A 27,788-nucleotide genomic window follows, 5' to 3' on the forward strand; every position below is an offset into this window, starting at 1 on the left:
CGCCGGAGCTCTCTGCCCAATCAGAGCCGGGGGTCGCGGAAGTGACGTGCACGCCCTCCCGGCCCTGGGCGAACATGGCGCCTCCCGCCCGCGGCGCTCTGGAAGCGGAGCCGTGCTGGGCCCACGGCGGGCGGCTGAGGGACCCCGCGGCTCTGGAAGAGGAACGGCCAGGCCCGAGGAGAGCGGCGGCGCTGCAAGTGCCGTCTTTCCGGCGTCCGCGCGTCGCGGGACTCGGTACGTGCCCCAGCCCTGGAACGTCGCGTCCGCGTTCCGGTCTTTGCGCTTTCCGTCTTTTTCGAACATTTGTACTCGTCTCTTCAAAAAACGTATTTATTTATTTATTTGAAGAGGGAGAGCGCGCGCGCACTAGCGGCAGCGGCAGAGGGAGAAGCAGGCTCCCGCCGAGCAGGGAGCCCGGGCCGGGGCTCGATCCCAGGTCCCCGGGACCACGACCTGAGCCGAAGGCGGACGCTCAACCGCCGGAGCCACCCAGGCGCCCCTTGCGCTGCTTTCTTTACACGGAACTGACCCGTGCCGAGCCCTTTCTCTCAGGGGCAGAGTTCTTCACATGCGTTTTCACGCGGCGCCGCGCAGCCGCCTCTACTTGGCGGACCCCCGAGGTCGGGCGGCTGCGCCGAATGCGGGGTCGGCCGCAGACGGCCGCCTGCACGAGACGAGCGTCCTGAGCGATGCCGAGTTGCCGGGTGGACCTCCGTGCCCCGAGCCCCGCGCGTCTCCTCTTCTCCAGGGCGCGTCTAGGAAACCGCCTTTCCGCCCCAGGAGCCCTTCTTTCCACCCTCGCCCCGAGCGCCGGGCTCCTCATAAGACCGAACATTCGAAGAATTTCGTGACACTGAGTGGGACGTTTGGGGGCTTGTGTGCTGCTGATAAAGCGTTTTTCCCCGTTGAGACGCCCTTGGTGTTAGAAAGATCGGGTTGGGATGCACTGAGGGATTACCGGGTTGGGCCAGGGACGCAGAACGTGTGTCATCTATGGGGCCCTTGCGGTCTGTTCGGACGCACTGAGCCTACGTGCAGAGTTCCAGCCCTGGCCCTGCCTTTAATAAGTACCTGCTCAGGGCGCCTGGGTGGCTCAGTCGTTAAGCGTCCGCCTTCGGCTCCGGTCATGATCCCGGGGTCCTGGGAGCGAGCCCCGCATCGCATCGGGCTCCCTGCTCGGCGGGGAGCCTGCTTCTCCCTCTCCCACTCCCGCTGCCTGTGTTCCCTCTCTGGCTGTCTTTCTCTCTGTCAAATAAATAAATAAAATCTTTAAAAAAAATAATAAAAAAATAAATAAATACCTGCTCAGTGAGGAAACAAGGACTAGATCAGGCCTGCTTTAGCGGCAGGTGTTAGCAAATGCAAGGCGGTTAGCGAAAGCACCTCTCACAAACTTGGAAGCGTATGTGTCTGTGAAGTGAAGGGGAAGTTTAAAATCTCTTTGGTCTCTGCCACTTTCGTGAACGCAGATGGGCTAAACTGGAGGGTCAGTGACCAGTCACTAAGAAAGAGGCTGTGCGGTTGGCTTGGGTTCTACGTTTGTACTAGTTTCGAGGCGTTGGGCCCATTATTTAACTTTTCCCTTCTGTGAAGTGGGACGACTGGCTGTGTTCAGGCCACGGAACACAGCACAGCGCCCGGCACGGGATGAGAACCACCCACGGCTCTGCTTCCGTGTGATGTATTAGGAGCCGCTGTGGCAAAGGGGTGCAGGAGAGGAGCATGGAAGAGAGCGGATGGTCCCTCATTCAGTGCTCACAGAAGCCTTGAGACGGACTCTCCCCCATCTCATTTCACTTTTTTTGAGTGGCACTGGAGCTTGAACCCACACTCTGTTGTGGCAACGTAACTGCAGCAGAGCGATGCCGGAGAAAACACTTGTTGAATAAACACTTGCCTTGGCCCATGCCGTATTTCTTTGAATACGATCTATCAAATGGTAGCCTCACCTCCCATGTCTTTCTCAGACCCCTTTCAGTGGATCATTGCTCTTACTAATCTCCAACACATTCCTGTCCCTACCTGCAATTTCTCTTTCTGGACAGACTCCCAGACTCATGCAGTTCCATCTGCCCCGACCCACATCTCCACCTGCGCTCCAGCCGCTCATAGTTGAGATGTGGCCGTGGGTCACTGGTTGGGGGACAGAGGTCTGAAAATAGAAACACTGCTCAGAAATCAAGTTAGTGGTAAGAAAGTGAAGTTGTAATTCAAAAATCTTGGTCTCCAGCACACACCATGCCAGATTGCAGATTCCAGTATCCCATGCTTGAATACTCCACACACTTACTTCCTTTGGAAAGTGTGCAGAATATTGAGGTGAAACTGGTTCTTTTTTTTTTTTTTTTAAGATTTTATTTATTTATTTGACAGAGAGATAGAGAACACAAGTAGGCAGAGGGAGAGGGAGAAGCAGGCTCCCCGCAGAGCGGGGAGCCCGATGAGAGACTCGATCCCAGGACCCCGGGATCATGAGCCGAGCCGAAGGCAGCCGCTTAACCGACTGAGCCACCCAGGCGCCCGGTGAAACTGGTTCTGATGTGAAATCCTGCTGGGGACGGGCTCGGCTTTCTTGTTGGAAAAGAAGAGTGAACGTTGTTGTCAACTATTAAGCAGGAGTCCTTCTGATACAAAGACTTGGCTGGCTCAAGCATTTTAGAAATCAGTAGCTATAGGGACAGGCCCTGTCCTGGGCACAGAATTCCACAGCCACGGCTCTGCTCCAGGCTTTTGTCCCCAACTTTGGCCTGTAAGGGCCACTGAAAGAGCTTGCTAATACCCCTGGGAACTGCACTCAAGGTGGCCAGCGATTCCTGGGTGGACATCCCTGAAGGTGTGGGAGGAGCTCAGGACAGCTTCCCAGAATTTCCTTGCAAGACTGAGCCCATTCCTCACAGCAGAGCCTGCTCGTTCAGTACCTGTACCTGACTGGTGTCCTCCCACCGATGCCGTGGGTGTTGGCGTCAAAGAAATCCCACTTAAACATTCAGCAGTAGTGTGTGGAGCCCTCTCAGACATACACCTTGAGTTCTTAAATTAGTATCATAGCAGCAAAGTGATTTTATCGTGTTTTTTGGGGCTAAAAGATATATCTCAGAACACTATGCAAAAACTAGCATGCTATGTCGTATTAATATGGCATATAAATATGTTGAGTTAGGAAAAGCAGTAGCCCAGTAACAGCTAGGACAGGATAATGTTTGCTGCTTAATCACAGAACCCCAACTCTCCAGCATCTCAGCTGTCCAGAATTGTGGCCTACACAAAGATCAACTGTAGGCTAACTCAGAGATCCCTAACCTGAAGGAACGCTTGCGGTCAGTGAAAGGCGACAGGAAGAATATTAGAATTATAATCATGAATGTTTTATTTAAAAGTTGCTTAGAGTACGATCTTAAAAGTTCTCACCGTAGAAAATACCTGCATGACGACAGGTGTTAACTAGGCCTATTGTGATCATTCTGCAATAGGCACGAATGTTGCATCGTTGTATTGTACACCTGAAACTAATATGATGTGCATCATTTATACCAAAACAAAAAATAAGCCTTGAATGAGCATAACAAAACAATCATAAGTGTTTGTTGATGAGTATACATTACAGTGGAGAACAGTTTGTATTATTTAGGAACATATGTTAATTTCTCTTAGTACTTTCCTGTCTTCTGAGGATGATTGCGTTAAATATACGTGTTTACTTAAAAAGGCATTTGTCTTTCTCGGGGCGCCCGGTGGCTCAGTCAGGAGAGCATGTGACTTTTGATCTCCAGGCCGTGAGTTCGAGCCCCACGTTGGGGTGGTGTAGAGATTACTAACAAAAATGTGTCTTTCTCAGTGTGTTCCAGAAGCTACAGTCAGGCCGTGTTATACAGGCTGTGCCAGGGGGAGGGCAGAGGGTCAGGGCTGCAGCTCCAGCGTTGAGCACACAGGCTGCCCAGTGTGGTCTGGCTGCTCAGGGACCCACGTGCAGTTGGAGAAGGCTCCTTATGGGAGGTGAGAGGCAGGCTCAGTCCATGAGGAGGTAGCGGGGGAGGTAGAACTTCTGGCACTCTTCTTGAGTACTAGATATCTGATGACCTGGAGGTGACATCACTCAGGACCAGTTGGAGGACCAAAGTTGGCAAACACCTGGCTTCTACCTGTCAGCACAGAGAGATTCCCTCCCGGTGTGGCTGTGAGCCTGCTCACATCTATGAGTGCTAGGGAGACAGGCTGCACTGGTCTCCACTAGGGTGAGGGGGCCACTTTCCATGCCATTTACATTCGATTCCTAAGTATCTTCTGGCACACAGCAAAGGCCACTTTAATGGTCAAGTACAGCGGGGATGAGCTTGACCACATCCACTGTTAGGGTACCGAGGGTGCCGCCCTGGGCACAGAGACCAGAGCCCTCCTAACCACATGCCCATCTTTGGAAACGAATTTGGGGAACTGGGGTCAAAGCACGAGTGTGCTGTCGGAGCTGCCCTCCCTCAGGTGTGACCTGTACCTGCCCACATGCTGCCATTGACTGTGGGACGGGCAGCAGAACACCCCATTCTGTCAGGAAGTGCCACTGCAGGGAAGGCAGAAGCAATGAGAGCAGCAGGTGCTCGCACCTGAGTGCGTGCTGCACACCCCTGGGGACAAGGAGCCGAGTGCACCCCACTTGCTGCAGTGAGGGGGTGTCCTACAGCCTTTACCCCAGATTCCTACAAAAGGGGCTCTTCAACCGGTTATCATGTGGCTGAAATTATAAACCGAAACACATGACCCTTTGTTGGGTTACAGCTGGTCGTGTGGTGCAAAGATGGACTTTCCGCCCACAGAATTGCCTAGAAAGTACCGCAGCAGGTCTCAGGATGTCTGTCCCCTCCCCACCCGCACGCGGAGGCCAGACCCGCGAGGAGAGGCTGTCGTGCTCGCATCCATACAGCAGTAGGTGGCAGTGTTTTCATGCTCTAGAGCCCACTGCTGTCCCCAGCGCTGACCCCGTGGGTGCGTGAGCACAGGGACGGGGCCCAGCGAGGGAGGATGGCAGCAGGCAGCTCAGGGGGGCCTTTCACCGCAGATGCTGTCAAGCACTCCGACGAAGTCAGAGGAGCTGAAGACAGCCCCTGCACACGCGCCAGGCAACAAGCTGCTTGGGGCCCGGATGCTGCGCTGCCCCTGGATCTCTCAGCGCCCACAAAACGACAGCGTCACCAACCTGGGAGCTTGAGATCCACATGCACACCTGCACCCAGCACGGATAACCCTCCCCACGGGGAAAATGATCTACAAACCAGAGCTAAATCGTCTGCAGGGACATTTACTACTCAGAGGGAGGGAAGTCAGTAAATAGATCTCAGAAGCCTTTCAGAGACCAGTGAGGGCTACGAGGAGGTACAAATCTCAGTGGGTTTGAGTAAGGTGTTCCCCTCCTGCGTCCGGCAGGAACGCCACATCCCAAGGCACAATCAAGGAGGTCTAACTACTTGGGCCAAGACGGCTCCTCCCCTTGAAGTGGGGGCTGCTGAGGTGCCTCCTCCTCCCCCACGTCTTGCTTCTCCCTCTCTGCGTCACTCCACCTCTGAGGAGCGATCATCTTCTTGGGCCCGTGAGGTGGTGGACCGATGAGGGCCTCGATATCCTCGTAGTTTATCACTTCCTTCTCCAACAGGGCATTCGCCAGCTGAGGGAACAAACAGGGCAGTGTGTGAGCCCCAGACAAGGACACAGAAGGGCCTTTTGAGAGCGGAGCACCCAGGAGAGAGGGGGTGTCTGTGAGCAGGATGCCCCGGGCAGGCCGCTTTCCCAGGGAAGCAGCGTAAGCAGGCAGCTCAAGTAAAGAATCCCTCCCTGTCTCGACCTTGGAGATGTTCTCCCAGCTGCCAGCCTCATTAATTTTTCTGCTTCCCTTCCAAGTCTGTTTTCTGGGGCAACTTCAACTCCCTATACCAAACAAGGTGTGTGTGTCTGCACGTGGGGGAGCGAGGGGAGGCTGGACTGTAGGGACAAGGGAGCTGGTGTGGGAAGGGAGCCTCAGCCTCTCTAGATGTGGTCGTGGAGAACATGCTGAATGGACTGTGTGCGCGCGCTGCACCAGCAGCCCGTCCTGACGGCTCAGTCTCGGACACAAGGAACTAAGTCCCAAGTACCCTTGATGGGCGCGGCCGCTTTGTCCGCAGGCCAGGTCTGGTATGTTGCTCAGCCCTGTGACCCACCAACAGGGCAGAGGCGGGACGTCCTGGGCCCCTGCACAGGGAGCCTGAGTCCTGCACACGTGTGGCACTCGGGCCTTGTTAACAGCCGATTCTGGCTCAGTCCCTGCACTGCTCACACACGCCCTGGGGAGGCAGGTGCTGCTCGTCTGGGAGCAACCCTCTGAGGACACAGCATGCATGAGATCAGGACCTGAGCCGAAATCAAGTCAGACGTGTAACCGACAGAGCCACCCGGGTGCTCCTGAACCTGCAGCTCTTGATGTCGGGGATGAGAGTTTGAGCCCCACGTTTGGCACAGAGATTACTTAAAAAATAAAAACTGTAGGAAAAACTTAAGAGCTGGGAAAGAGTAAGTGAGGCCGACCACACACTTAGTACTACGTTCTTCTGCCTGCTTCAAGGGACTGGCTTGACGTGTTCACAGGAAGAAGCTGAGGAGGAGGTATGAGAAATGGGAGGTTTCAGCTGAGCTGGGTGGAGCACGCAGCGGACACGTTCTCTGCGGCTGTGTGTGCCGGGAGGACTCCCATGAGGAGCGTGTAGTGACGACTCTGCAGGGACAGGCCTGGCGCCCAGAACCTCACCGCCTGCAGCTTGTCCAGGTTTTCCTGCAGCACCTTCTCCGTGTGCCTGTAGGCCTTTGCCACCAGCAGCTTCGCTTCCTGCCAACGGAAGAGAGCAGCTGGGTCATGCGCAGGGTGGCCCACCACACTCACCACGTCCTGTGTAGCCAGATCCTGGCGCCAGAGCTCACAAAGGAGCCGCAGGGACAGGAACGCAGCTTTTCTCTCATCATGGCCAGGAGAGCTCGGCTGCCCCTACCCTGTGCCCTGGGAGTGCCCCTCAGCTCTGTCCTCCGGGCCCGAGGCCCCCTCCCACGTGCACCCGCCCTGGCCCCGTCTCCCGTGGAGCACGCAGCGTGTCCTGCAGGTGCAGCGACCATGGGGCACCGCGGTATCACTGGGGCGTCTCTTCTGTTTCCTTCCTAGTGTCACGTCACGGACAGTTTCACCAGAAGCCACACAAGTCCTCACCCAAGAACAGACACTCACTCAGTGTCAGGATTGGAACGCCTTTGATGAGGACCCCACGACAGCGCACTCTGCTCGGTGTGGCAGAGGGCACGGCGCCAGCACCCAAGAGAGACCCATGCCCTAACCCCATCGCAGTATGGATGCAGCCCATGCCGAGCAAGCGGTGCAGACTCACGTGGTCCATCATCTGCTGCAGGCCCTGGCTGAAGGGGCGCCGTCCAATGCCCGTGAGGCCCTCCTGCGCCTCGGGAAAGGAGACGGGCCCGATGCTTGGCGCCATCCCAAACTGCTTCACCATGGAATAGGCTATGCGTGTGACCTTCCTCAGGTCGTCCTGAGCCCCTGGAGTGTGGGGGTCAAGAAAGAGGTTTCTTTCCTGGAAGGGCCAAGTCAGGGCACGCCCTTCCCCCACCCCCGGCACAGGCAAAGGACCCAGGAGACAAGTGTATCCTGTCTTACGACTCTGAGTTACTACCTGGGATGCACATGTGGGTTCGCTCCCCTGGCACTCTCCAGCCCATGTCCCACTCTGCTCCAGCATAGCTGTCAACACTGAACCTCAGTGTCACTGGGAACAAGTGAGGAACGTCTCGACTTCCTCTCTGGACATCCCAGTGAAGTGACAGCTTGAGAACGCTGACTGAAACTGTCCCACTATTCAAATTCCTCCCTCAGATTCGCCCTCCCACCCCCACGCAGGAGACAGTGGGTGTGAAAGCACTTGGAGAACTCCAGGACCCGCACGGGCTGGCTTCTCACCAGAAGTGACTTTGTTGAAGGAGATGCTTTCGGACACGCGGCCGCCCAAGGCCATGCACATGCGCTCAAACAGCTGCTCCTTGGTGAAGAGGTGCTGGTCTCTCGGAAGCATCTGAGCAAAGCCCAGTGCTGCATTTGTCCGTGGCGCAATGGAGACCTGCAGAGTGTCACGCGGCCCGAGTGAGCGGGCAGGATTCGCACTTTAAAGATGAAGGGGGGGGAAGGTGTGACGGATCTTTAATGGGAGGCTTTCAAAGCAGTTAGAGCAAATCTGTACTGGCCCCATTTTTATAGCAAAGGAGAACCCTGTCACTGAAGAAGGACAGCTCACACGCGGTTGGGCACCCCAACGGGTACATGAAGTAAAGCACAATGGCACAGATGGGCACCACACGAACCCGCGGAGACGCCGGCTTGGGGACACCAAGGACAGTGGAGACTATCCTTGCCGCTCTGCCCCCCCCAGCAGCCCAACGGCAGATGCACACATGGCGGGGGGGCGGGGGGGGGGCGTGCAGCAGAGCAGGACCTGCCGCATGAGCAGCCAGTGGGGCCCCGGGCAGCAGGATGACCAGCTCCTAGTGCCCGGAAAATTTGAAGAGGAAACTTAAATCCAACACTGAGGCAAATTACAATGTAAACGGCTGTAAAGAATGACCATATCAGTAGCTGGGACTTCACCACCTTCCCCTGAGTAGCCAGCCTCAGGGCCGGGGGGTGGGGGTGGGGGTCTCATTACGACAGATGTATTTTTTATTTTATTTTTTAAATATTTTATTTATTTATTTGACAGAGAGAGAGAGAGAGAGCACAAGCAGGGCAAGTGGCAGGCAGAGGGAGAAGCAGGCCTCCCGCGGAGCAGAGAGCCCGATGTGGGGCTCGATCCCAGGACTCTGTGATCATGACCTGAGCCGAAGGCAGATGCTTAACGACTGAGCCACCCAGACGCCCCCAACAGATGTATCTTTTAGACATTACATGCAGTGAAAATTCTAAGAACAGCAAGTTTTAAGTTATATTTACTTCATTTGGGATTTTTCTGCATTAATTTTTTAGTTTTTGAGCTACTGCATTAAAGTACCTACCTTGAACCCTGCCTTCCTCACCCTCGGCCTGGCCCAGATCATCAGTGATGGCGGCATCCCCCCGTCTGTCACCAGACACTGGACTCCCTGCCTGCCGCTGAGTGTAAGAGGAGCTGGCCTGATCAACAGGCATTGTCAGACACCGGCAGACTGTCTACATGGCTGTAACGAACCCTTCTGAAAAGAAGGGCGTAAATGCCAACGTGCCAGGCTGGTGACTGCCACGTCCCACTGCTGGTGTCAGGGACGAGCGGTGCTGTGGCCCCCTCCCCGCACTGTGGGACCAGAGCACATGCGCGGCTCTTCTCCGGGCCGTGCGTCAGGTCTGTGTGGAAGGCACCGTAAAATCTGCACCCACATTCTCGGGGAGTTGTTCTGATGTTAGCAGCGGATCCTAATAAATTTTCGTCAAATCACAAATGCCTCCAAGAGTGGTATTTTTTTAATGTGAACCAAACTCACTGATTTTTAAGGTTAGGGGTCACCACATCAACACTTTCAGTAAACACGGCAATTCTTAATTCCGAGAGTAACTGTGTAGATGGCAGAAAGAGACCCCAAGTTATTGTGTGACTGCAATGGTCACATCCCAAAACTAGAGCCCACTTAAGACCTCCTGTCCTTTGCTTCTGAGGATGAGGGGATCCCGCACCATCACCTCCTGCCCTGTGCCCATGTCCAGCTCACACTGCGCTTTCTCTTCAAGTAAAAACACACACAGTGCAGGGCGCCTGGGTGGCTTAGTCGTTAAGCGTCTGCCTTCGGCTCAGGTCATGATCCCAGGGTCCTGGGATCGAGCCCCGCATTGGGCTCCCTGCTCCACGGGGAGCCTGCTTCTCCCTCTCCCACTCCCCCTGCTTGTGTTCCCTCTCTCGCTGTGTCCCTCTGTCAAATAAATAAATAAAATCTTAAAAAAACAAAAAAAAACAAAAAAACCCCACACACGGTGCTTCCAAAGTCAGCTTTGTTCAAGGGTGAGTTGGGCTTACAGCCACCGAGACCCCAGACCCACCCGACGCAGACACCCTACCTTCATGACGGCCTCGGTATGCTCCAGCAACCAGCCGACCAGGGCATGGCCCGACTCATGAAACGCAACCACCTTCTGTTCTTCCTTTGACAGGATCTTGCTCTTTTTGGCAGTCCCTGGAAGGATGCACAAGGATTTGAGTTTGGGCACACAGGTGATCCTAGGTAAGTGTGCCGGGACTCCCTTGGCCTCACAGAGCTGCACCCCGTGCCATCAAAGCAGTATGGTGCCTGACATTCACCTCCTGTGCCTCCGCCCCAAGCCAGCACCCCAAACTGTTCCTCGTGAGGGGAGAGATGCTGGACGGTCCCTGTTTGTTTCTACTTCTGTGAATGCCAGGGAGAGTAGACCAGCTCCTGCAGGCTTTACGAGTGCCCACCCTCAGGAGCCCACAGGGCACAGGGCCGCTGTGATTAGATGGGGTCCCCACCCAGGTCCAGGCTTCGCAGAGGCTCTTCCCCCGGACTTGCTGGAAGCTGCAGACCCTTGCTAGCTGACCGCTTCCCACCTTGAGATTCTAGTCCATCTATCTCGTCTGAGCTACTGGGGAGGCTTCTCTCCGCAGCCCAGGGTCCCCACACCTTCCTGTGTTCCCGTTTTATACAGCCTGGACCAGCTCTGGGTCTGGCTGTGTGCTTCGAGGGTCATCCATCTCCGTCTACTGCAACGCTGGTTCTGAGCATCTGGACCGGAGGCCACAGGCTGCGGGATGGGCTGTACGTGAACCCGAGTGCTCTAGCTCAGGTAGGCCGCACCAGCATGGGCAGCACTTCCGTCTTTCTCGCTTTGACCCTATCAGTGTGAGTTTATCAACTTCCACATAAACAGAGTGGCTTATATGAAGCCAAGTTTGTAGTACGAAACAGCCACTTTCGATCCTTCTGTCCACACAGACTCCTAAGCTGCAGCCTGGACACCTGGTGGCATCTGTACCAGATTTTAGCTCAGCCGGGAGTGACAGGGATGAGCCCCTTGCAGACGCTCCCCACCCACACACAAGGCCGGTGCTTCTCACACTTCCATGGGAATGAACAGTTTCCCTCTTTAAAAAACTCTCAGTGTCTTGGACTGAACACTGCTCACAAGGACAAGACACGTGGGGCCGTGGAAACTTCTGGAGACTCTCAGTTTCAATCCCACTCTCCTGACAGAAACCCAGGGACCCCACTTTGAGTAGCCACCGTTGAGCTCTGCTGGAAGGCCCCCCTCCCCGCCCCGCCGCCAAGACCCCTCCTGTTGCTACCCAGAGCAGAGACGGGCCAGGCAGCAGAGCGTAGCTCTTAGGAGACCCTCTGTCCCCCAGCAGCGGCGGCCGGGACCCCACAACGTGGATGGTGCCCTGTGTGGTCTGCTCCGAGGCACCATTGACAGCTGAGGGGCTGAGCGCCACTCACACTTGCGTGTGCGAGATCCTTGTGTTTTTACCTGAAGAGAGTGTCTGCTCTTCAGCATATGCCTGGTATTTTAAACTAAGGAGAAGTCAGACACATTGGAACAACCCGACTTACAAAAATAGAAACACTTTCCTTATAGTTCTCTTGTCCAGTAATTCTTCACTGATCACTTCTGTCACGTGTCAGCCTGACCTGGCTCCCTCCACCCCCTCTTCTGTCTGGGTGCTTTCGGGGATCCAGCCCTGCTGAGAACATGCCCCTCGTACCAGCAATGACCCGTTCCACAGCGTACTCGAAGTTAAACGTGTGGACGGACGTGTGCCCTTCCCGTGCGGCGTGCAGCGCGGCCTCGTTACAGATGTTGGCGATGTCAGCACCTGTCCGCATAGTAGGGGTGAGAGGGGGGCGGGGGAGGGGGGCGTGGGCAAGAGGCTGAGAGCACGCAGAAGGCGCTTCTGTCCTATGCTGAAGCCACTCACGCCACTAACAGACCCGGAGCACAGCCTTGTGTGGTCCCACCTCCCGCCACCTCCAAGCTCTTTCCTGCTCAGGGCCCATCGGCATGCTCAGCACCACCTGCCGTCTCATTCTCCCTGGGAATTCACGCTCCAGTACCCATGCAATTCTAGTTAAGGGCATTAAAGAAGAATCCAAAGGGAAGAAATTATAGTAAAAGGGATTTTGTTTATATTACCCTTTAAAATGAGAGCCATACAGAAAATATCTTGATTTGTGACCTGTCTCTGCTCAATGAGAACAAACCGTGAGGAGGGCCGTGGTGCACTCGGACAGCCACGAGGCCTCGGATGGCATTGCCTTGCAGGGAGCAGTGGTACACAGCCCGAGCGTGGAGAGGCACTGAAGGGCCAATGTGCAGAGTCCCGCGGGCGGAAGTGCCCGGAGCGCCCATGGGGGCACAGGCACAGTGCGCCCTGCATGCCGCAGCAGAACCAGTCGGGTCTGGCGCCACTCACGCAGGAAAAGCAAAGTGTAGCGTGGCTCTTTTCTCCTCTACGAGCTCTCTGTGCACGACCTCACTCCCGCCCCGGCTGTGCTGACCATGGGGCCCAGAGCAGGGGGTGTAGAGCACCGGGGGGTGGCCTGCACCCTCAGTACTAGCAGGAACCAGCTTCCATACCGCTGAACCCCGGCGTGAGCTCTGCCAGACGCTGTGAGTAAAAGCTGCTGGCCTGGGTCAGCTTCAGGCTCTTCAGGTGCTGCTCAAAAATCTCCCGCCTTTCCTGCAGAGAAAGGACCCAAGTGTGGGCTCACTCCTGCCCCGCAGACAGGAACCATGGGCTGTTAGATCCCTTTCTTTGTCTCCCGACCTACAGCAGCATTTCAAAAATGGAAGGTTGAAAAAGGAAACAATGAAGCGCATCATGCACATAAGGCTTATTTTGTAGACCATCTGGTTCATATACATTCTCAGTTTCCTAGACCCCTGAGTCAGAACAATGGAAAGCTGCTCTGGAGTGCAGCGTCAGAGGGGAGCCCCGCTCTGCTTCTGAAGAGCAGTAATGGTCTGAGTGTCAGACCCAGGAGGACTGCTGGCTGGGGCACGGGAACGGGAACCATTACGCACACGCTCTGAGCCCTTTCCCCACCCATCACTGCTTGCTGGTTCCTGCTGCCTTGGGGCACCGAGGATGCTGGTGGGGCTCAGAGACCTACAGACTCGAGGGGGTCAGGACGAGAATTCTGAGGCTCTCCCAAGATTCTTATAAAACTCAGCCCCAATGTTTATGGATAAAGAGAAAAACTATGGGTGAATGAAACAAGCTGCAAAGCCACACCAGAGCCGTAAGCCAAAGACAAGTCAGACAGACGACAGCCAGCCCCCGGCCGCACTGACCTGCAGCGTGGGAAGGTCAATGAAGACGTGTCGATCCAGTCGGCCAGGCCTCAGCAGAGCGTTGTCCAAGATGTCAGCTCGGTTGGTAGATGCCAGGACAATGACATGGTCGGTGGTGCCCATTCCTGGAGGGGAAGACAGCTGTTCAGGTAGAGCTCGCCGCTCAGGACACAGGGTGGGACTGATTTCCCACTGGGGTCCGTGAGACAGGAACACACACGGCGCTCTGAATGAGGAGATGTGGACTGACCCAGGATCAAGCTCCCCATGAGAGCAAGGATTCGCCGGTCTTCCCGAGGCTGCCACCCCAGATGCAGAACCACAGATGGTTGTTGGGGGGGCCTGCACGGCCATCCAGACAGCATCCTGGGGGGATTGCAATTCTCCTCAGTAACTGCCCAGCAGACCCGGGGAGCGAGGGGCACCGTATCCACGCTCCTTTGGTGCAAAGACGTGGGCCAAAGTGGACATTTCTGAACACTGGTCTGTGGCCTGGGTTTGGAGGCTCCAGGTTTCTCACAGGAATTTAAAAGTGCAAAAAGTACCACTGGTGGCCCAGATCTTCGTGAGAACTTAGACTGGACCCTAATCTGGAAAAAGTAACACCTGCAGAAATGCATCCAAGAAGCAACTGGGTGATCTGGGCCTGACTGGGCATCAGAGGGTCATATATGTATTTTCAGAGTACGTGTTACAGTGAGATGGTGGTGTTTCTCTGAACGTAAACAAATACGTCCAAAGCATGTAAGATTCAGAACTTTAGGCTGGCTTTAAAATCACCCACCCAGGAAGAGGATGGGAGGAGGTGTGGATGGAACGGGGCTGGCCTGCGACATGGAGGGTTACTGCACATCTCTCTCTGCACTTATGTATGTGTGATAAGGTCCAGACACAAAGTTTAAAAATTAAAGATTTCAGGGGCACCTGGCTGGCTGGGTCGATGGAGCGTGCAACTCTTGATCTCAGGGTCTTGAGTTCAAAGCCCCACGTTGGGCGTGGAGCCCACTTAATTAAACAAACAAAAATACCATGATCTATCTTTTGCTAATGAAAAAAATCCCTAATAAGCAGACATTGACAAGTACAACTTAAAACTACCTGTGAAGTGTTAAGTGATATTTAAAAGAAGTGTTCGAGAATTAGGCCCTGAGAGTGTGTGGGGCACCTCCCAGCAGACTGTCAGTAACCCCACCCCAGGACCCTGTGACGGCAGTGAGGGGCCTGGCTGAGCGCACGGGCCAGGGGTGGGGGGGCACTTCCTCACCAAGGACCTGACACCCGAGTCACCGAGCAGCAGCCACCAGGACACCCAAACCACACCCCACTCCCAAGGAAGTCCTTGGAACACTCCTGTGTGTGTTCTTGCTGGAATGCGATAAGCCAGGACACCGTGATGAGTCCGGTCCCATTCATGTGTCGAGCGGAGACTATGGCTCGTGATAACCGTGACTTCTGAAGTAACCCGGAAGCAAAAGCAGGCCCCACCCAGCAGGGGCAACACTTCTGACCCCATGCTGCATTTGCCTGCACCGTGGTTTTAGGAGACGTCACTCTGACACAGGAGGGCTGACTGGAGGGAGGGCCCTGGGACAGACGCAGCTCCGCTCCTCGGACAAGGCGGGGAGCCAGAGCCCTGGTCGGGGGACCTGCTGGGACTCCCTGCTCAGACTTCCGAAATGACCTCCTTCCCAGGCCAAGGCTGAGTCACCGACGCCGAAAATGACTGTGGGAGAACAGCGAGCGGTCCACTCTGTCTCTGATGATCTCATGTGAATGGCACTGTACGACATGGAGCCACGATCCCGAGACCCATCCAGACAGGTCAGTGTGAGAAGTTCATTTCTTTCCCGGACAAGGAAACACCGAGTTTACAAGCTGCATGCGCTGGTGGACATGCGGGCTGCTTCCAGTCTTCAGCTCCCACAGGTAAGGGAAGGTCTTGGGTAAACTTTTCTCTAGGATAAGCACGCAGGAGTGCTAGAGCTGGGTCAGACAGGAGGTGTGTGTGTGTGTGGTTTTGTCTCCCAGAGAGGCTGCCCCACTGGACACTCCCACCAGCAGCGTGTCCGCTCACGCCTCCCTGGCTGCTTTATTGACATTAGGCTCATCAAGGTTCACACGGGGACCTGGGTCCGACCTCTCTGCGCACTCACCAGCATCTGGTGCTGCCACCATGCTTCCTCCTGGCTCTCCTGTGATGTGTGTGTTCCTTTCAAAAACTCAGCAATATCTTTTGGGAGATGTGGACAAGCTTGTTCTAAAAATTATAGGAGAAAGCAAAGCACAACCACCGCAAGAGTTTCAGCTGAGGGAACCAAGCGCAAGGAGCCAGCCCACCTTCCTCCAAGACTGCTGCCCGAGGAGGGCCGAGTGCTGTGGCGGAGGGGCAGACTCGTCGGCCAGCGCGGCAGACTGGGGGCCCAGAGACTCTCAGACACGCCCAGCCAAGCGCTGGCAGAGGCCCAAAAGCCATTCAGTGGAGGAAGCAACAGCCTTTTCAACAAACAGAGCTGGAGACCTGGACATCCACAGGCATAAAAAGGAGCCATGACCAAGCCCTCCCATCTTTGCAAAAGTAACTTAAAACAGATCACAGATTAAAATGGAAAAGGCCACGTGGATGGGAGCTAGGACTTTCTAATGACTCCGTGTGAGGCTGGAGCTCATGACCCCCACAGGCTCTTGCTTAACACAGAGGCTCAGGTGAAGGCATCCACCGCAAGGGGCACTTGGTGCTATTAAAGATGTAGAAAGGTGACTGTCCACCGGTAAGTGGCCTGGTGGGACCCCAGCGCTCCGCACAGGTGCCCATCCCATGGGGCCTGGCCGTCTCGTAGTGCAGCCTCGTCCTGACCCGCGAGTGGGGGGTTTCTCTTTCCAGTGAGCTTTTCCCACGACTGGCACAGCGTCTGCTCTGTGCCCCGCACTTCAATGAAGCGGCACTGCCCTTCCCCAAGGACTAACAGAGACTCCTCAGATGCATCTGAAGGGCTGAGAATGCCCGGCTGTGTCCGCACACAAAGGGACCTGTTCTCTGCAGGCCCAGCCCAACAAGGGCCTTCAGTCTGGGGGCCTGGGGGTCAGGGGCAGAAGCAAGTGCTGGGCGGAAGCACCCCATTCATGGCAGCACAGAGCGCTATGGCTCAGAGGAAGATGCCATTTAGTAAATGCTTCCTGGTGGGCTCAGTCTTCAAGTGCAAACAACCAACATAAGCAGGAGAGACGCTATTTCCCATGGCCTCCACGTTCAGAGAGGGAGTCGTGTGGGAGTCTTGAGTGCCTTCACATCACCTGGAATGACACACGGTTGCACACAGAAGGCCAGAGAGTTGCAGGTGAGGTCACACACCGACGGTGTCAAAAACCCAGAGCTTGGATGAATGAACAGGGGCCATCGTGAACCCCACGGCATCCCTCCCGTCCAGGAGCCTGAATGCCCGCGCGCGAACTGCTGTCTGCAGGAGCTGAAGGACAGACACGAACTTGAGGACACTTGAAGCCTGGACAGCCAGTGAGTCACCTGAGGACTTCTGATAGCCTGCTCTCCCTTCTCCCCTCCATAGCGCAGAGGCTGGCCATCCTTTTAAAGAGACAACCAGACGCCATCATTAAAATCTGGTACTTCTGATAGCAGAGGCTCATCAAACACATGGTCCCAGGTCTCAGCGGGCGGATGGACCTCAGGCTCGGGCACCCACAGGCCAAGCCGTGAGACCTCGTGACCAGAACCCGAGGGGACCTTCCGGATCTCTGCAGGACCCCAAGATCACTAGAGCCACACTGAGCAAAGGTGGCACAGCATTAAGGGGTCGTGGAAGGCTGTTCAAAGGAGGAGCACTGAGTGTGGTTTCTTGGGCATTGGGAGACTCCCGAGGGTAACGGCAAAACCATGCAATAACGGCACACTGCCTGCCCTCAGAAGCGGCGTGAGGGGTTGGGGGCTTCCTGCCATCTGGCCTGGAAGGCCCTCCTGGAGGCCCCCCTGTGACGGTTTCTCGACAGCTGCGTTCAGAACCGGGGCCTCACTCTACTCACGTTTCCAAGGACATGGAGTCCGTGGAAGCTTCCTTCCCTGGAAACTTGCTCTTGAAAACAGTCCTGGAGCAAATGGTGCCAGGCAGCAGGGTCAGAGATGGGACACAAGGGTCTGCGGGGCAGCTCCACATGCTCGCTCTTCTCCTTACGGCCTAATAACACAGCCTTTACTGCAGACTGGTTAGACAGGACACTTTGGTTTTTCATCTGTAGAGCTTGCAGGGCTTACAAAATTCATCAGTGCATCTGACTGCACATCAGCGTTTGAGGAAAGGCCTCGCCTTGCCGCCCACAGCCACGCCAATGCAAACCCCAGCACCAGGGCTGAGGGGCGTCCATGCTGTTCACCATGACAGGCCTGTGGAGACAGCAGGGCTGCCAGGGGCCGGGGAGTCAGTGTTTAAAGGGGACAGAGTTCCAGTCAGGGAAGAGAAGGTTCTAGAGACGGACAGTGGTGGTGGATGCACAATGAGAACGTACTTAACATCACAGAAGTGGACACTTATAAGTGGTTAAAATGATAAATGTTACGTATGTTAACGGGCACCTGGCTGGCTCAGTCGGTTGAGCGGCCGACTCTTGGTTTCAGGTCAGGTTGTGATCTCAGGGTCGTGAGATCGAGCCCCACATCAGGCTCCGCCCCCAGCTTGGAGTCTGCTGGAGATTCTCTCACTCCCCCCCCCACCCCCATTCATGCTCTCTAGCTCTCTAAAATAAATAAAATCTTTTTTTTTTTTAAAGATTTTATTTATTTATTTGACAGAGAGAGAGAATGAGCACAAGCAGGGGGAGTGGCAGGCAGAGGCAGAGAGAGAAGCAGGCTCCCCACAGAGAAGGGGGAGCCCGATGTGGGGCTTGATCCCAGGACTCCGGGATCATGACCTGAGCCGAAGGCAGTCGCTTAACCAACTGAGCCACCAAGGCGCCCTAAAATAAATAAAATCTTAAAAAAAGAAAAAAACCATTCCCCATGTCACTCACAACCCTGAGATCACGAGCCGCATGCTCCCCCGACGGAGGCAGCCAGGCGCCCCAAGTCCCTTTACTGCACTGGGCGGCAGAGACAGCACAATCCCCTGGGTTTACCCAAGACTGGGAACAGTGTCATGACCTGCCCTGCCCTTTGTGCTCCCAGGTTTTTTTACGTCTTTTCTACTATTACCTTGACTCTTTACAATTAAGACCTGTGTTTCTTGAGTGGCTCAAGGTGACAAGTACCTCTGCAACTGGCTTTGTCTCGTTGCTACCTGCTGGGGAGTGCTGGGCACACTCACACCTCTGGCAGGTGCTACGGTGCAGAAACGCAGACCAGTCACTGCAGGAAAATGAAATGCCAGCGAGCATCAGGGCAAGGTTCCGGAACAACACACATCAGCCACGTGGTCTATCCAGAAAGTGGGTCTCAAGAAGAAACCCTTCCCCGCCCAGGAGCAGACTGGGGGTGTGGGGCACCCACCGTCCATTTCCACCAGAAGCTGGTTGAGCGTCTGCTCTTCCTCCGTGTTGGAGAAGCCAGACATGGTGGTGGAGCGCTTCTTGCCCACGGCGTCGATCTCGTCAATGTAGACGATGCAGGGGGCCCGGGCCCGGGCTTCCTTGAAGAGGCTCCGCACGCGGGCAGCGCCAAGGCCTGAGGTGACACAGGGGACCCGGAGTTGGACCGACAATGGGAGACGAGCCCAACTCTTGTGCTGGGGACCAGAGCTGCCCACTGAGGATGCCGAGGTCTCAGAGCCACCCTGGTGGACGCTCACCCTCCTGGACTCCCCAGGCCACACATGGAAGCAGCCTCAAAAGAACACCACTACCAAGTTCCCTCCACAAACATGGCCAGTAACACGGGTTTCACGTGTCCTTCCCTGTCCCCCCAGGTCCCCGTCTATCCGGCCACCTGAGGAAGGGCCCTGCACAGGTGGTTGGGCAAACTTGTCCACAGCCCCCAGGCAATACCAACCTCCAATGACCTCCACGAACTCCGGACCGGCCATCGCCAAGAATGGCACCTGGGCTTCTGTTGCCACCGCCTTGGCCAGAAGTGTCTTCCCACAGCCGGGGGGCCCGAGCAAGAGTGCACCTTTTGGGACTTTGGCGCCAAGCTGAAGGAAGCGCTCTGGGCTCTGGAAAAGCAACAGATCATAGCACAGTAGTCACAGGTGTTTGACAGAGAATTTCCAAAAGAGGACTCACGTGGAGATCCTGCACTGTCACGAATCAGCTGTGGTTCATGTGGTTTGGGAAAAGCAGAGAGCTCCGGCAGTGACCAGGTGTCCCAGATGGCCCGGGGTAAGGCCAGCAGCGGGCTCTCGGCCCTACTACTGGCTCAGGGCTATGCACTCAGCCTGCTGGTTTAGCAGATACGGCACACGCCTGACTGGGGCAGTCCCTCCCTCAAGGAGGGCGCTCGCGTCTTGCCTCCTGCTTGGCTCGCGCACCCACCTTCAGATAATCCACAAACTCTTTGACTTCCAGTTTGGCTTCGTGCATTCCTGCTACATCTTTGAAGCTGACTCCTTTCCCCATCTTGCCATCCACAATTGTGAAACGGGCCATTTTAAGCTGATTCTGGGCAGAAAAAACAAAGGGCAGGGTGCTGTGACTCCTAGCACAACAGGGAAGGTTAGCACCCGCAGGTTGGGTCTGCAAGCGCAAGGGGGCTTCGTGTCCCAGGGGCCCCAGCTCCCCTCGGCCCGGCTCTCATCTCCCACACCCTCTCCACATATTCAGACAGATGGGACCCAAAGTCACCTTCCAGGCAGCCAAGGGGAAATGTTTATTGTGCATCGCTAACAGTAAGAAAATCATCTAGCGTCTAGCAATTTGCCTTTAAAAAAAAACAACATAAACCACCCCCCACCCAAACGAGGTAATTTAATATCTATTGCACAAAAACTGTATTTTTCCATGTGATTTTTCCTACTAGTGTGGAACTCTCTGATTATAAAGGTAATGTAATAACACTCAGCTCTAGGAAGGTTTGGTAGAAATGTTAGCTGGTAAATTTCTGGAGAGCAATCAGGCAAGATAAAGCTCTCGGTGAGGGGTGCAAATGAGCTAAATTCGGCCTCAGGAGGCACACCAGGCAGTCAGGCACTCCAAAGACACACGTGCATTAGGTTTATCACAGTACTATATAAATACCGCAGGGAAAATAAACAGCCCCTGAGATGCCAGGGTGGCTCAGTTGGTTAAGCGTCTGCCTTCGGCTGAGGTCGTGATCTCAGGGAGGGTCCCAGGATCAAGTCCCACATCAGGCTCCCCATTCAGCGGGGAGTCTGCTTCTGCCTCTCCCTCAGCTCATGCTCTCTCTCTCAAAATAAAATCTTAAAAAAAAAAAGTGACTATAGGGGCTCCTGGTGGCTCAGTTGGTGAAGCGTCTGCCTTCGGCTCAGGTCATGACCTCAGAGTCCTGGGATCGAGCCCCGAATAGGACTCCCTGCTCAGCGGGGAGCCTACAGCTCCCCCTCCTTGTGCTCGCTCTCTGTCAAATAATTAAATAAAATCTTAAAAAAAATTTTTTTTTAAATAAATAAATAAACAGCCCCAAATATGCAAGACTGGTGAAACTGGCTGAGTAAAACACAACATAGCCCCACAATGAGACACCGTTAAAAGGGTATGAGTCTTTAGCTAAAGACAGGAACACGATCCTGGTCTCAGTGGAAATATGTCTCGGTTCCCAGGGAGGTGACCAGAAGGTACCCTCTGCAGACCTGCTCCAAGCAGGCCCTGGGCCCCTCCCCAGCTCCTCTGCTGATGGGCTAACTGGCCATATGCAACCTGCCAGGGAGGGAAAGTTCATGTTACAATGAAGGTCACCACAACAGGAGAATTTTTTTTTTTTTTTTAAGTAATCTTTACATCCAACTCGGGGCCCAAACTCAAGACCCTGAAATCAAGCACTACATGTTCTTTTGACGGAGCCAGCCAGGCGCCCCAGGAGAATGCTTTTAAATTGTATTAAGGTTTGGGGCACCTGGCTGCCTCAGTCGGTAGAGCATGTGACGCTTCATCTGGGGGTCTTGAGTTCAAGCCCTCCATTGCGTGCAGAAATTACTTAAAAAAAAAAAATCTTTAAAAAAATAAAAATAAAATAAAAACATAAAGACAACCTTCAAAAATTTCTCAGTGTCTTAGCTAGTAGGAGAAACAAAAAAGTAAGTCATGCCCAGCTCCTGAAAACTGCAGAATAAATTGGCCTACACACCTGCTTGGCTCAGCTGCCCCACGAGTCAGGGAGAGAGTCGGGGGATAGGGGCTAAGCAGAAAGAAAGAGGAGCCGCCCGGGCCATGACTCCAGGCTGGCCTCTGTGACAGGTGAACATTCACTGTGATTTACGTGAAGCGTGTTCCGCGAGCACGAGCACAAACCCTAGACCACGGGTTCAATGAGATGGGATGTTCATAACTTACAAAAGCACTGAGTCCTCCTTCCCTTCCTGTCATTCCAGCCAGACGGAACACGTACCACAGGATGGCCAGGCCCACTGCGGTCATCCCCAAGGCGTAGAGGGCACTAGCAGGAGAGAGGGGCAGTTACGGGCAGGCAGTATGCACACGCCTCACGTCAGGGGCCATGGACCCTCCACAGATGACAAGAGCAACCCCCACTCTGAGCCCAGTGTGCAGAGTGGATGGTTGTGGAAATGGGTTTCCTCGTCCACCTCTCGTCCTGTGACCTTCCCCAGGCTGTCCCATGGAGCGTGTAAAGGCCCGATACAGCGGCTCACCACAGTGCAAAGCCAGACCGCGGACACCGCGCACTGACCGGGTCATCGAGAGCCTCTTGATAATGCCCGAAAGAACAGATTTTCATGTGTGATATATTTTGTTTTCAAAAGTAGGCCATCGGGCACCTGGGTGCTCAGTCGTTAGGCATCTGCCTTCGGCTCAGGTCATGATCCCGGGGTCCTGGGGTGGAGCCCCGCATAGGGCTCCCTGCTCAGCAAGGGAGCACAGCGGTACAGAGTAAACCCCAGGGCTCCAGCCGTACCTCCCGCCATTGCCGACAGCCCCTCGGCCTTGGAGGCCCTGCACCCTCAAGAGAACGGCCACCTCTCAGGAGTGCCTGCCGTCACTGGCATCCTGCGTCTTCTCAGTGTGGGCACGTGTCCACGAGTGAACCTCTCTACACACGTGTGTGCCGTGAAGCCCCCCAGGACTCTGTGAGTTAATGTGCTCCCGCTAAGGAGATGCAGGTCCCACAGGGTCCCCATTTCCACCTGCCACAAGGAAGCAAGAACTTCTACTGGACGTCCCTGCTTCTGCCCTTTCTGTTCCATTTTCCCATCTGTACAAGACGGCAGCCCCACAACGTACTGAACCAACAAGTAAGGAAAGTGAAAGACGCTCCAACAGGCCCACGATGCCCGTCCCCACGCGTGGTCACCGGCTCGCACTCCTACTTACCCTCCCACACGGGGGCAGCTTTACTGGAGGCAAGGCCAATGTGAGATGTTGGTGGTTTGTTATCACATTACAAAGCCAAGCCTGGTTTAGTTCAGGAGCCAAAAAATGACCAACATACTTTCCAAAGAATCCTGTCCGCTTATAGGAAACCGGGATCCTGTCCTTGCCTTCAATATTCAGGGCGTCTTCAGCAGCTCGGAGCTTCTCCTCAAACCTGTCGATGTTTGCCACCTGCATCCGGTACATCAAGGCCAGCCGCTGGGGGCAGAGAGCAGACGCGGTGCAGGTGACACGCGGGCTGAGGACAGCCGCGAGACCCAGCACCCACACCCCACAGTGCTCCAGAAGCTGAACTTCACCTGCCATTCAGAAACCACGTCCAGATCCCGACTGCAACACACTTTCCATACGTGTGCTTGCTCTGTTTTCACTAACAGGGACATTTAAGAAAACAGAGGGTGTGCTTTAGGCTTCAAACTCACCACCCAGCCTCAGCTGTGCGTGCAGAGCACAGAGACGACAGACACGAGCTATTTGCCGGGAGGCAGGCAACTCACTAAGGCAAGAACACAGGTCTGGTGCTTCACCACTGGCTGAATGTGAAACTCAGCTAAGTGGATTTCTCTCTTCTCAGTAAACCCCTCCCGGGTAGAGAAGAGGCTCAGGGATTGTGCGCAGGTGGAATGTCCTCCACGGGTACAGGCTTCCCTGAGAGGAGGCTCCAGAGCAAGCCGGAAGTCCACGCTGGGCCCCCAAATCCCTGCTCTGTGAGCTGACCCGAGCCACCCACCAAGGGGCCATCCTGATCTCCACCAACCTGGACGGCATCCTGCCAGTCCCACATCATTCTCCTAAGGGCCTGGTCCAAATGCTTTCTAGAATGAAGCTGTTCCAAGCACAGCTTCTAAACGCACTGTGGAATCTACATGGAGCGACCAGACTCTCCCCTGGCGCTGAGAGGCTCAGAAGATTCTGTGTGGAATGAGCGGCTGGCCAGGCTGCATGTCACGGGGTCACAGGGCCAGATGCGAGAGGCAGCTGGGGGCACCCACCAGCCATGACACACTGATCGTCATCTGCGTTGGAATGCCCAGGGGCCTCAGTTGCTGGATTAACCTAACAGACCCCGGATGTCTGATCTGGACTTCATCCACGCCTCTGTCACTCAAACACCTGCCCAGCCAGGTGAACAGACTGCAAACACGTGGCAATGACCTTCTTTCTCTGCCGGAAGCCAAAAGCAAAATGCGATTCCAGACACCAATTCAACTCCCACATCTCTGACCGCCTGGGCTTCTGCAAGGTCACCCAGCTCACGCAATACGCAGGACCAGGAGGAACCTATCACCCCAACTAAATTACAAGCTCTTGTAAACCAACAACCAGCTGTAAACAGTGCTTGGCACTCAGCCCAATCCAGAACCCGGGCAGGGGCTGCGGTGCACCCCTGATGCTATCATGAGGGGCCCAGTGCTATGCCCAGGAGTCCACCTGTGCTCCCCATGAGCAGAGTGTGTCCACACTGGACACCTGTCTCCCAGCATTTTACCTGGTCCAGTGTCTCCACCACCCAAACCTCTAACAAAAAATGGAAAGGAGACTAAAGAAACATGACAACTAAGTATAATTCCTGGTCCTTGATGGGACCCTGGATTAAAAGTACTAATAAGGGGCGCCTCGGTGGCTTAGTGGGTTAATCGTCCGATTCTTGATCTCAGCTCAGGTCTTGAACTCAGGGTCGTGAGTTCAAGCCCTGCATTGGACTCCATGCTGGTGGAGCCTACTTAAAAAAATAATAATAAAATAAAGTAAAATACTAATAAAACAGCTCTTAACGTCAGTCTAGAGATGACCAGGGAACAGGCTCAGGGGAAGTGCTTTGGAAAATATTCTCGTGTCGCTACCTCTCCTGGGCCTGCCGCTGCTGTGGTTACGGGGTGGGGAGGATGGTGATTCCTTCCACAGCAGGTATTCAGAGTCAGCTTCTGGGACCCCCCCATCCTCCCACCCCCAATGCCCAGCCCTCTCCCTGGGACCAAATCCCACCCTCCGGACCCCTCCTCTGGTGAGCGTGCTGGGCTCCCTCCTGGGGGCACCTGAGGTGGGGAGGTGAGCAGGCCCTTGCCCGACCCCAACTCTCAGCCACCCTCACAGAGCGCACAGTTTCCTGCCCTGGGGCCCCCAGGAATCCCCTCGACTCACCAGCAGCTGCCCCAAGCTGCCCTGGGTGCTAACCTGCAGCCAGGACCAGACCCACAGGGCAGGACCTCAGAGCTGCCGCTGCAGGCCCCCCAGCTCCTGTCCCTGATTCAAGCACATTAAGCTCGGCTCAGGGCAGTGGGGACGAAGGAAAAGGGGCTCCGCCCTCACTCACAGGCCGCCCGAACACCACAGCTCCGGGGTGCAGGTAGACCTCCACCACGTCGCTCTCAGGCACCACCTGCACGCGCTGCACCTCGCCCTTGGCCAGCATCTCGTGCACAAAGTCGTTCCAGGAAATGCTGCCCCCGCTGGTGCTGAGCGCGTTCAGCAGGCTCATGATCACGGCGATGACAAACAAGGTGCGCAGCCGCTCGCGGTACATCTGGTCCTCTCTCTCCTTGCGTCTCCTCTCCTCTGCAAGCAGGGTGACCAGGGGGAGCGACAGACACGGGAGAGATACTCATCACACGCCAGTCAAGGCCGCCAACACTGCACTCACCGAGGTCGCGTCTACTCAGAGCACAAAGCCAGTTTTACGGTCAGAAGCTTCCCCGCACCTGCCTGTGCTGCATCTTGGCAGTAAGCCCTCCCCCAGAGGCACATTTGACCCCTGACCTCGTACGGTCACCCATGATGCATGTGGCACACGTGCAACTCACTGATGACAAAGAAACACCTTTTAGCACCATCTGCCCTCCCCTCCCCAACAGCCGCCTATCCTGGACATATTTGGGGGGACCACTTAATTCAAGAATGTTCCCAGCAACCAACTCTTTATCCAAACCATCAGATAAATAATCACATTATTAGAATACAGACTGCACCGTGCCCAGTTCTTGGGGGATGAAAAGACACAAGACTCAGCCCCTGACCTTGGGGCGCATGAACACCTGGGAGGTGACACGGGAGGCCATTAGCACACGGCATAAGGAACTGTGAGAAGCAGCTCCCAGCAAGGCCACCATGGGGAGGCTCCGGGCGGGAAGGACGAGTAAGCACGCCGGGAGGACCGGGAGGACAGCAGGAGTCGCCTCCCTCAGGCCCACAGCACAGACGGGAGAGTCCTGCTTACAGCCGCCCAAGGCCAGGCCACAGTCTTCTCCCAAACCAGCCGGTCAGATAAGCCCCTCCCCTGCTGGGGACGAAGGGCAGTCTCCACACCGCTGTGTCTCCTCGCTGGCCCACCCGCCAGTCCTTAGAAGCATCTGGCACCTCCATTTCCACACCAGAAGGCCTGGACTATGATGCGGCCCTCACCTGTGTGGTACGGCTCATCCTCCCGACACTCCATCCAGACTTTACCGGGCCCGTCATTAATGACACCTTTTGAGAAGTGCATATACCGTCCTTCTCCAGTCCTGCCCAGGATGGCCCCGACTGATCTGAGCAACCAAAGCTTCCACCATTTACTTCTCCTGCACAGACACGGCATCCACTCGGGGGGAGAGCAGGGAGGGCCCCGCACAGGCACGGGGCTCAGCCCAAGCTGCACGTGTACGTGTGGTCCTTTCTCCAGGGACAAGAGCGCAACTGGACCTCCGTGTCCACCCACTTCCCTCTGCTCTGCTTGTAGGCGGACCGTCCACAGACACACAACCCTCCTCTCTGGCCATCCGTTTAGAGGAACTGAAAGGCATTTTTTTTTTTTTAAGACTTTTAATTTATTTATTTGACAGAGAGAGGGAGAGCGAGCAAGCACACAAGCAGGGGGAGTGGGAGGCGCCCCTGAAAGGCATTTTAAATCAGCTTAAAAACACAAAATGAGGGCGCCTGGGTGGCTCACTCATTGAGCGTCTGCCTTCGGCTCAGGTTCTGATCCCGGGGTCCTGGGATCGAGCCCCGCATCGGGCTCCCCGCTCAGCGGGGAGTCTGCTTCTCTCTCTGCCTGCCCCTCCCCTCTCATGCTCTCTCTCTCTCTCTAATAAATAAAATCTTAAAAAAAAACACAAAATGAATCTTACAGAGAAGGCTGTGTCAGCAATCATTCTGAAAACATGAAAGCACATTTCAGATGTTACCTTATCTGAGAATAGACAGTAATAGCAAATTTAATATTTAAAGCTCATAGTCACAAGTGGCAACAAAATAAAGGTACCCTTGTCTTGGAAAGCAAATTTTTTTTTTTTTGAAGATTTTATTTATTTATTTGACGGAGAGAGAGAGAGAGCGAAGAGCAGGAACACAAGCAGGAGGAGTGGGAGAGGGAGAAGCAGGCTCCCCGTGGAGCAGGGAGCCTGATGCGGAACTCAATCCCAGGACCCTGGGATCATGACCTGAGCCGAAGGCAGACGCTTAACGACTGAGCCACCCAGGCGCCCTTGGAAAGCAAATTCATGTTCTCAGGTGAGTAATTATTTAGAAACCATGTATTTCATTTAATTTTCTATTTTGCCCCCAGTATGTGTTCTCATTAACAATGGTGGTAGTCATCACACTTGGCAAATGGGACGCTCCACCAGCAGAAGCTCGTGTGACCGACTGGAGACCCTCAAATGGCGCGTGCACCCCCATGCTCTTGGCCGGTGGCTGTGGCACACAAGCCACTGGGAGGATGTACAAATTTGGGCCCAGGCCGCGTGGCGACATGGCCTTTCCTCACTGCTCTGACCGCCACACAGCACACCTCTCCTGGAGAAGGGCTCGCAGCAACTCTGTAACTCATGCGTGTCTGCTTGCAGAATGTGAAGCAGGTCTACGATTTTTAAAAGATACGGCTTGGTTTCATTTATTTATTTATTTATTTTAAAAAAGATTTCATTTCTTTAAGTCAGCTCTACACCCAACGTGGGGCTCGAACCCACAA

General features: G+C 55.0%; 1 protein-coding gene and 1 long non-coding RNA gene across 2 annotated transcripts in view; one reads left to right on the plus strand and one right to left on the minus strand.

Annotated features, from left to right (window-relative positions):
- Window positions 1-58: 58 nt before the first annotated feature.
- LOC118023452 lies at window positions 59-27,462 on the plus strand. The gene is made up of 5 exons (XR_004682802.1): window positions 59-234; window positions 10,187-10,257; window positions 10,700-10,837; window positions 12,822-15,268; window positions 27,384-27,462. It is a non-coding gene; the product is annotated as an uncharacterized LOC118023452 (long non-coding RNA).
- Window positions 5,275-27,788, minus strand: part of SPG7 (SPG7 matrix AAA peptidase subunit, paraplegin) — a 29,370-nt gene continuing 6,856 nt past the window's right edge. The window contains exons 4-17 of the mRNA XM_035024582.1: window positions 25,158-25,399; window positions 22,902-23,041; window positions 21,788-21,890; window positions 19,814-19,939; window positions 19,332-19,494; window positions 18,834-19,007; window positions 13,343-13,467; window positions 12,626-12,728; window positions 11,754-11,864; window positions 10,094-10,209; window positions 7,979-8,135; window positions 7,395-7,561; window positions 6,770-6,847; window positions 5,275-5,653 (exon numbers count right to left, since the gene is read on the minus strand). Coding sequence (XP_034880473.1) covers window positions 5,453-5,653; window positions 6,770-6,847; window positions 7,395-7,561; window positions 7,979-8,135; window positions 10,094-10,209; window positions 11,754-11,864; window positions 12,626-12,728; window positions 13,343-13,467; window positions 18,834-19,007; window positions 19,332-19,494; window positions 19,814-19,939; window positions 21,788-21,890; window positions 22,902-23,041; window positions 25,158-25,399 — 2,006 coding nt within the window. The 3' untranslated portion in view covers window positions 5,275-5,452. The remainder of the gene's footprint in view (window positions 5,654-6,769; window positions 6,848-7,394; window positions 7,562-7,978; window positions 8,136-10,093; window positions 10,210-11,753; window positions 11,865-12,625; window positions 12,729-13,342; window positions 13,468-18,833; window positions 19,008-19,331; window positions 19,495-19,813; window positions 19,940-21,787; window positions 21,891-22,901; window positions 23,042-25,157; window positions 25,400-27,788) is intronic.

Source organism: Mirounga leonina, unplaced genomic scaffold (assembly GCF_011800145.1).
Source record: "Mirounga leonina isolate KUSES-001 unplaced genomic scaffold, KU_Mleo_1.0 Mir_180, whole genome shotgun sequence".
Classification (NCBI taxonomy): Eukaryota; Metazoa; Chordata; class Mammalia; order Carnivora; family Phocidae; genus Mirounga; species Mirounga leonina.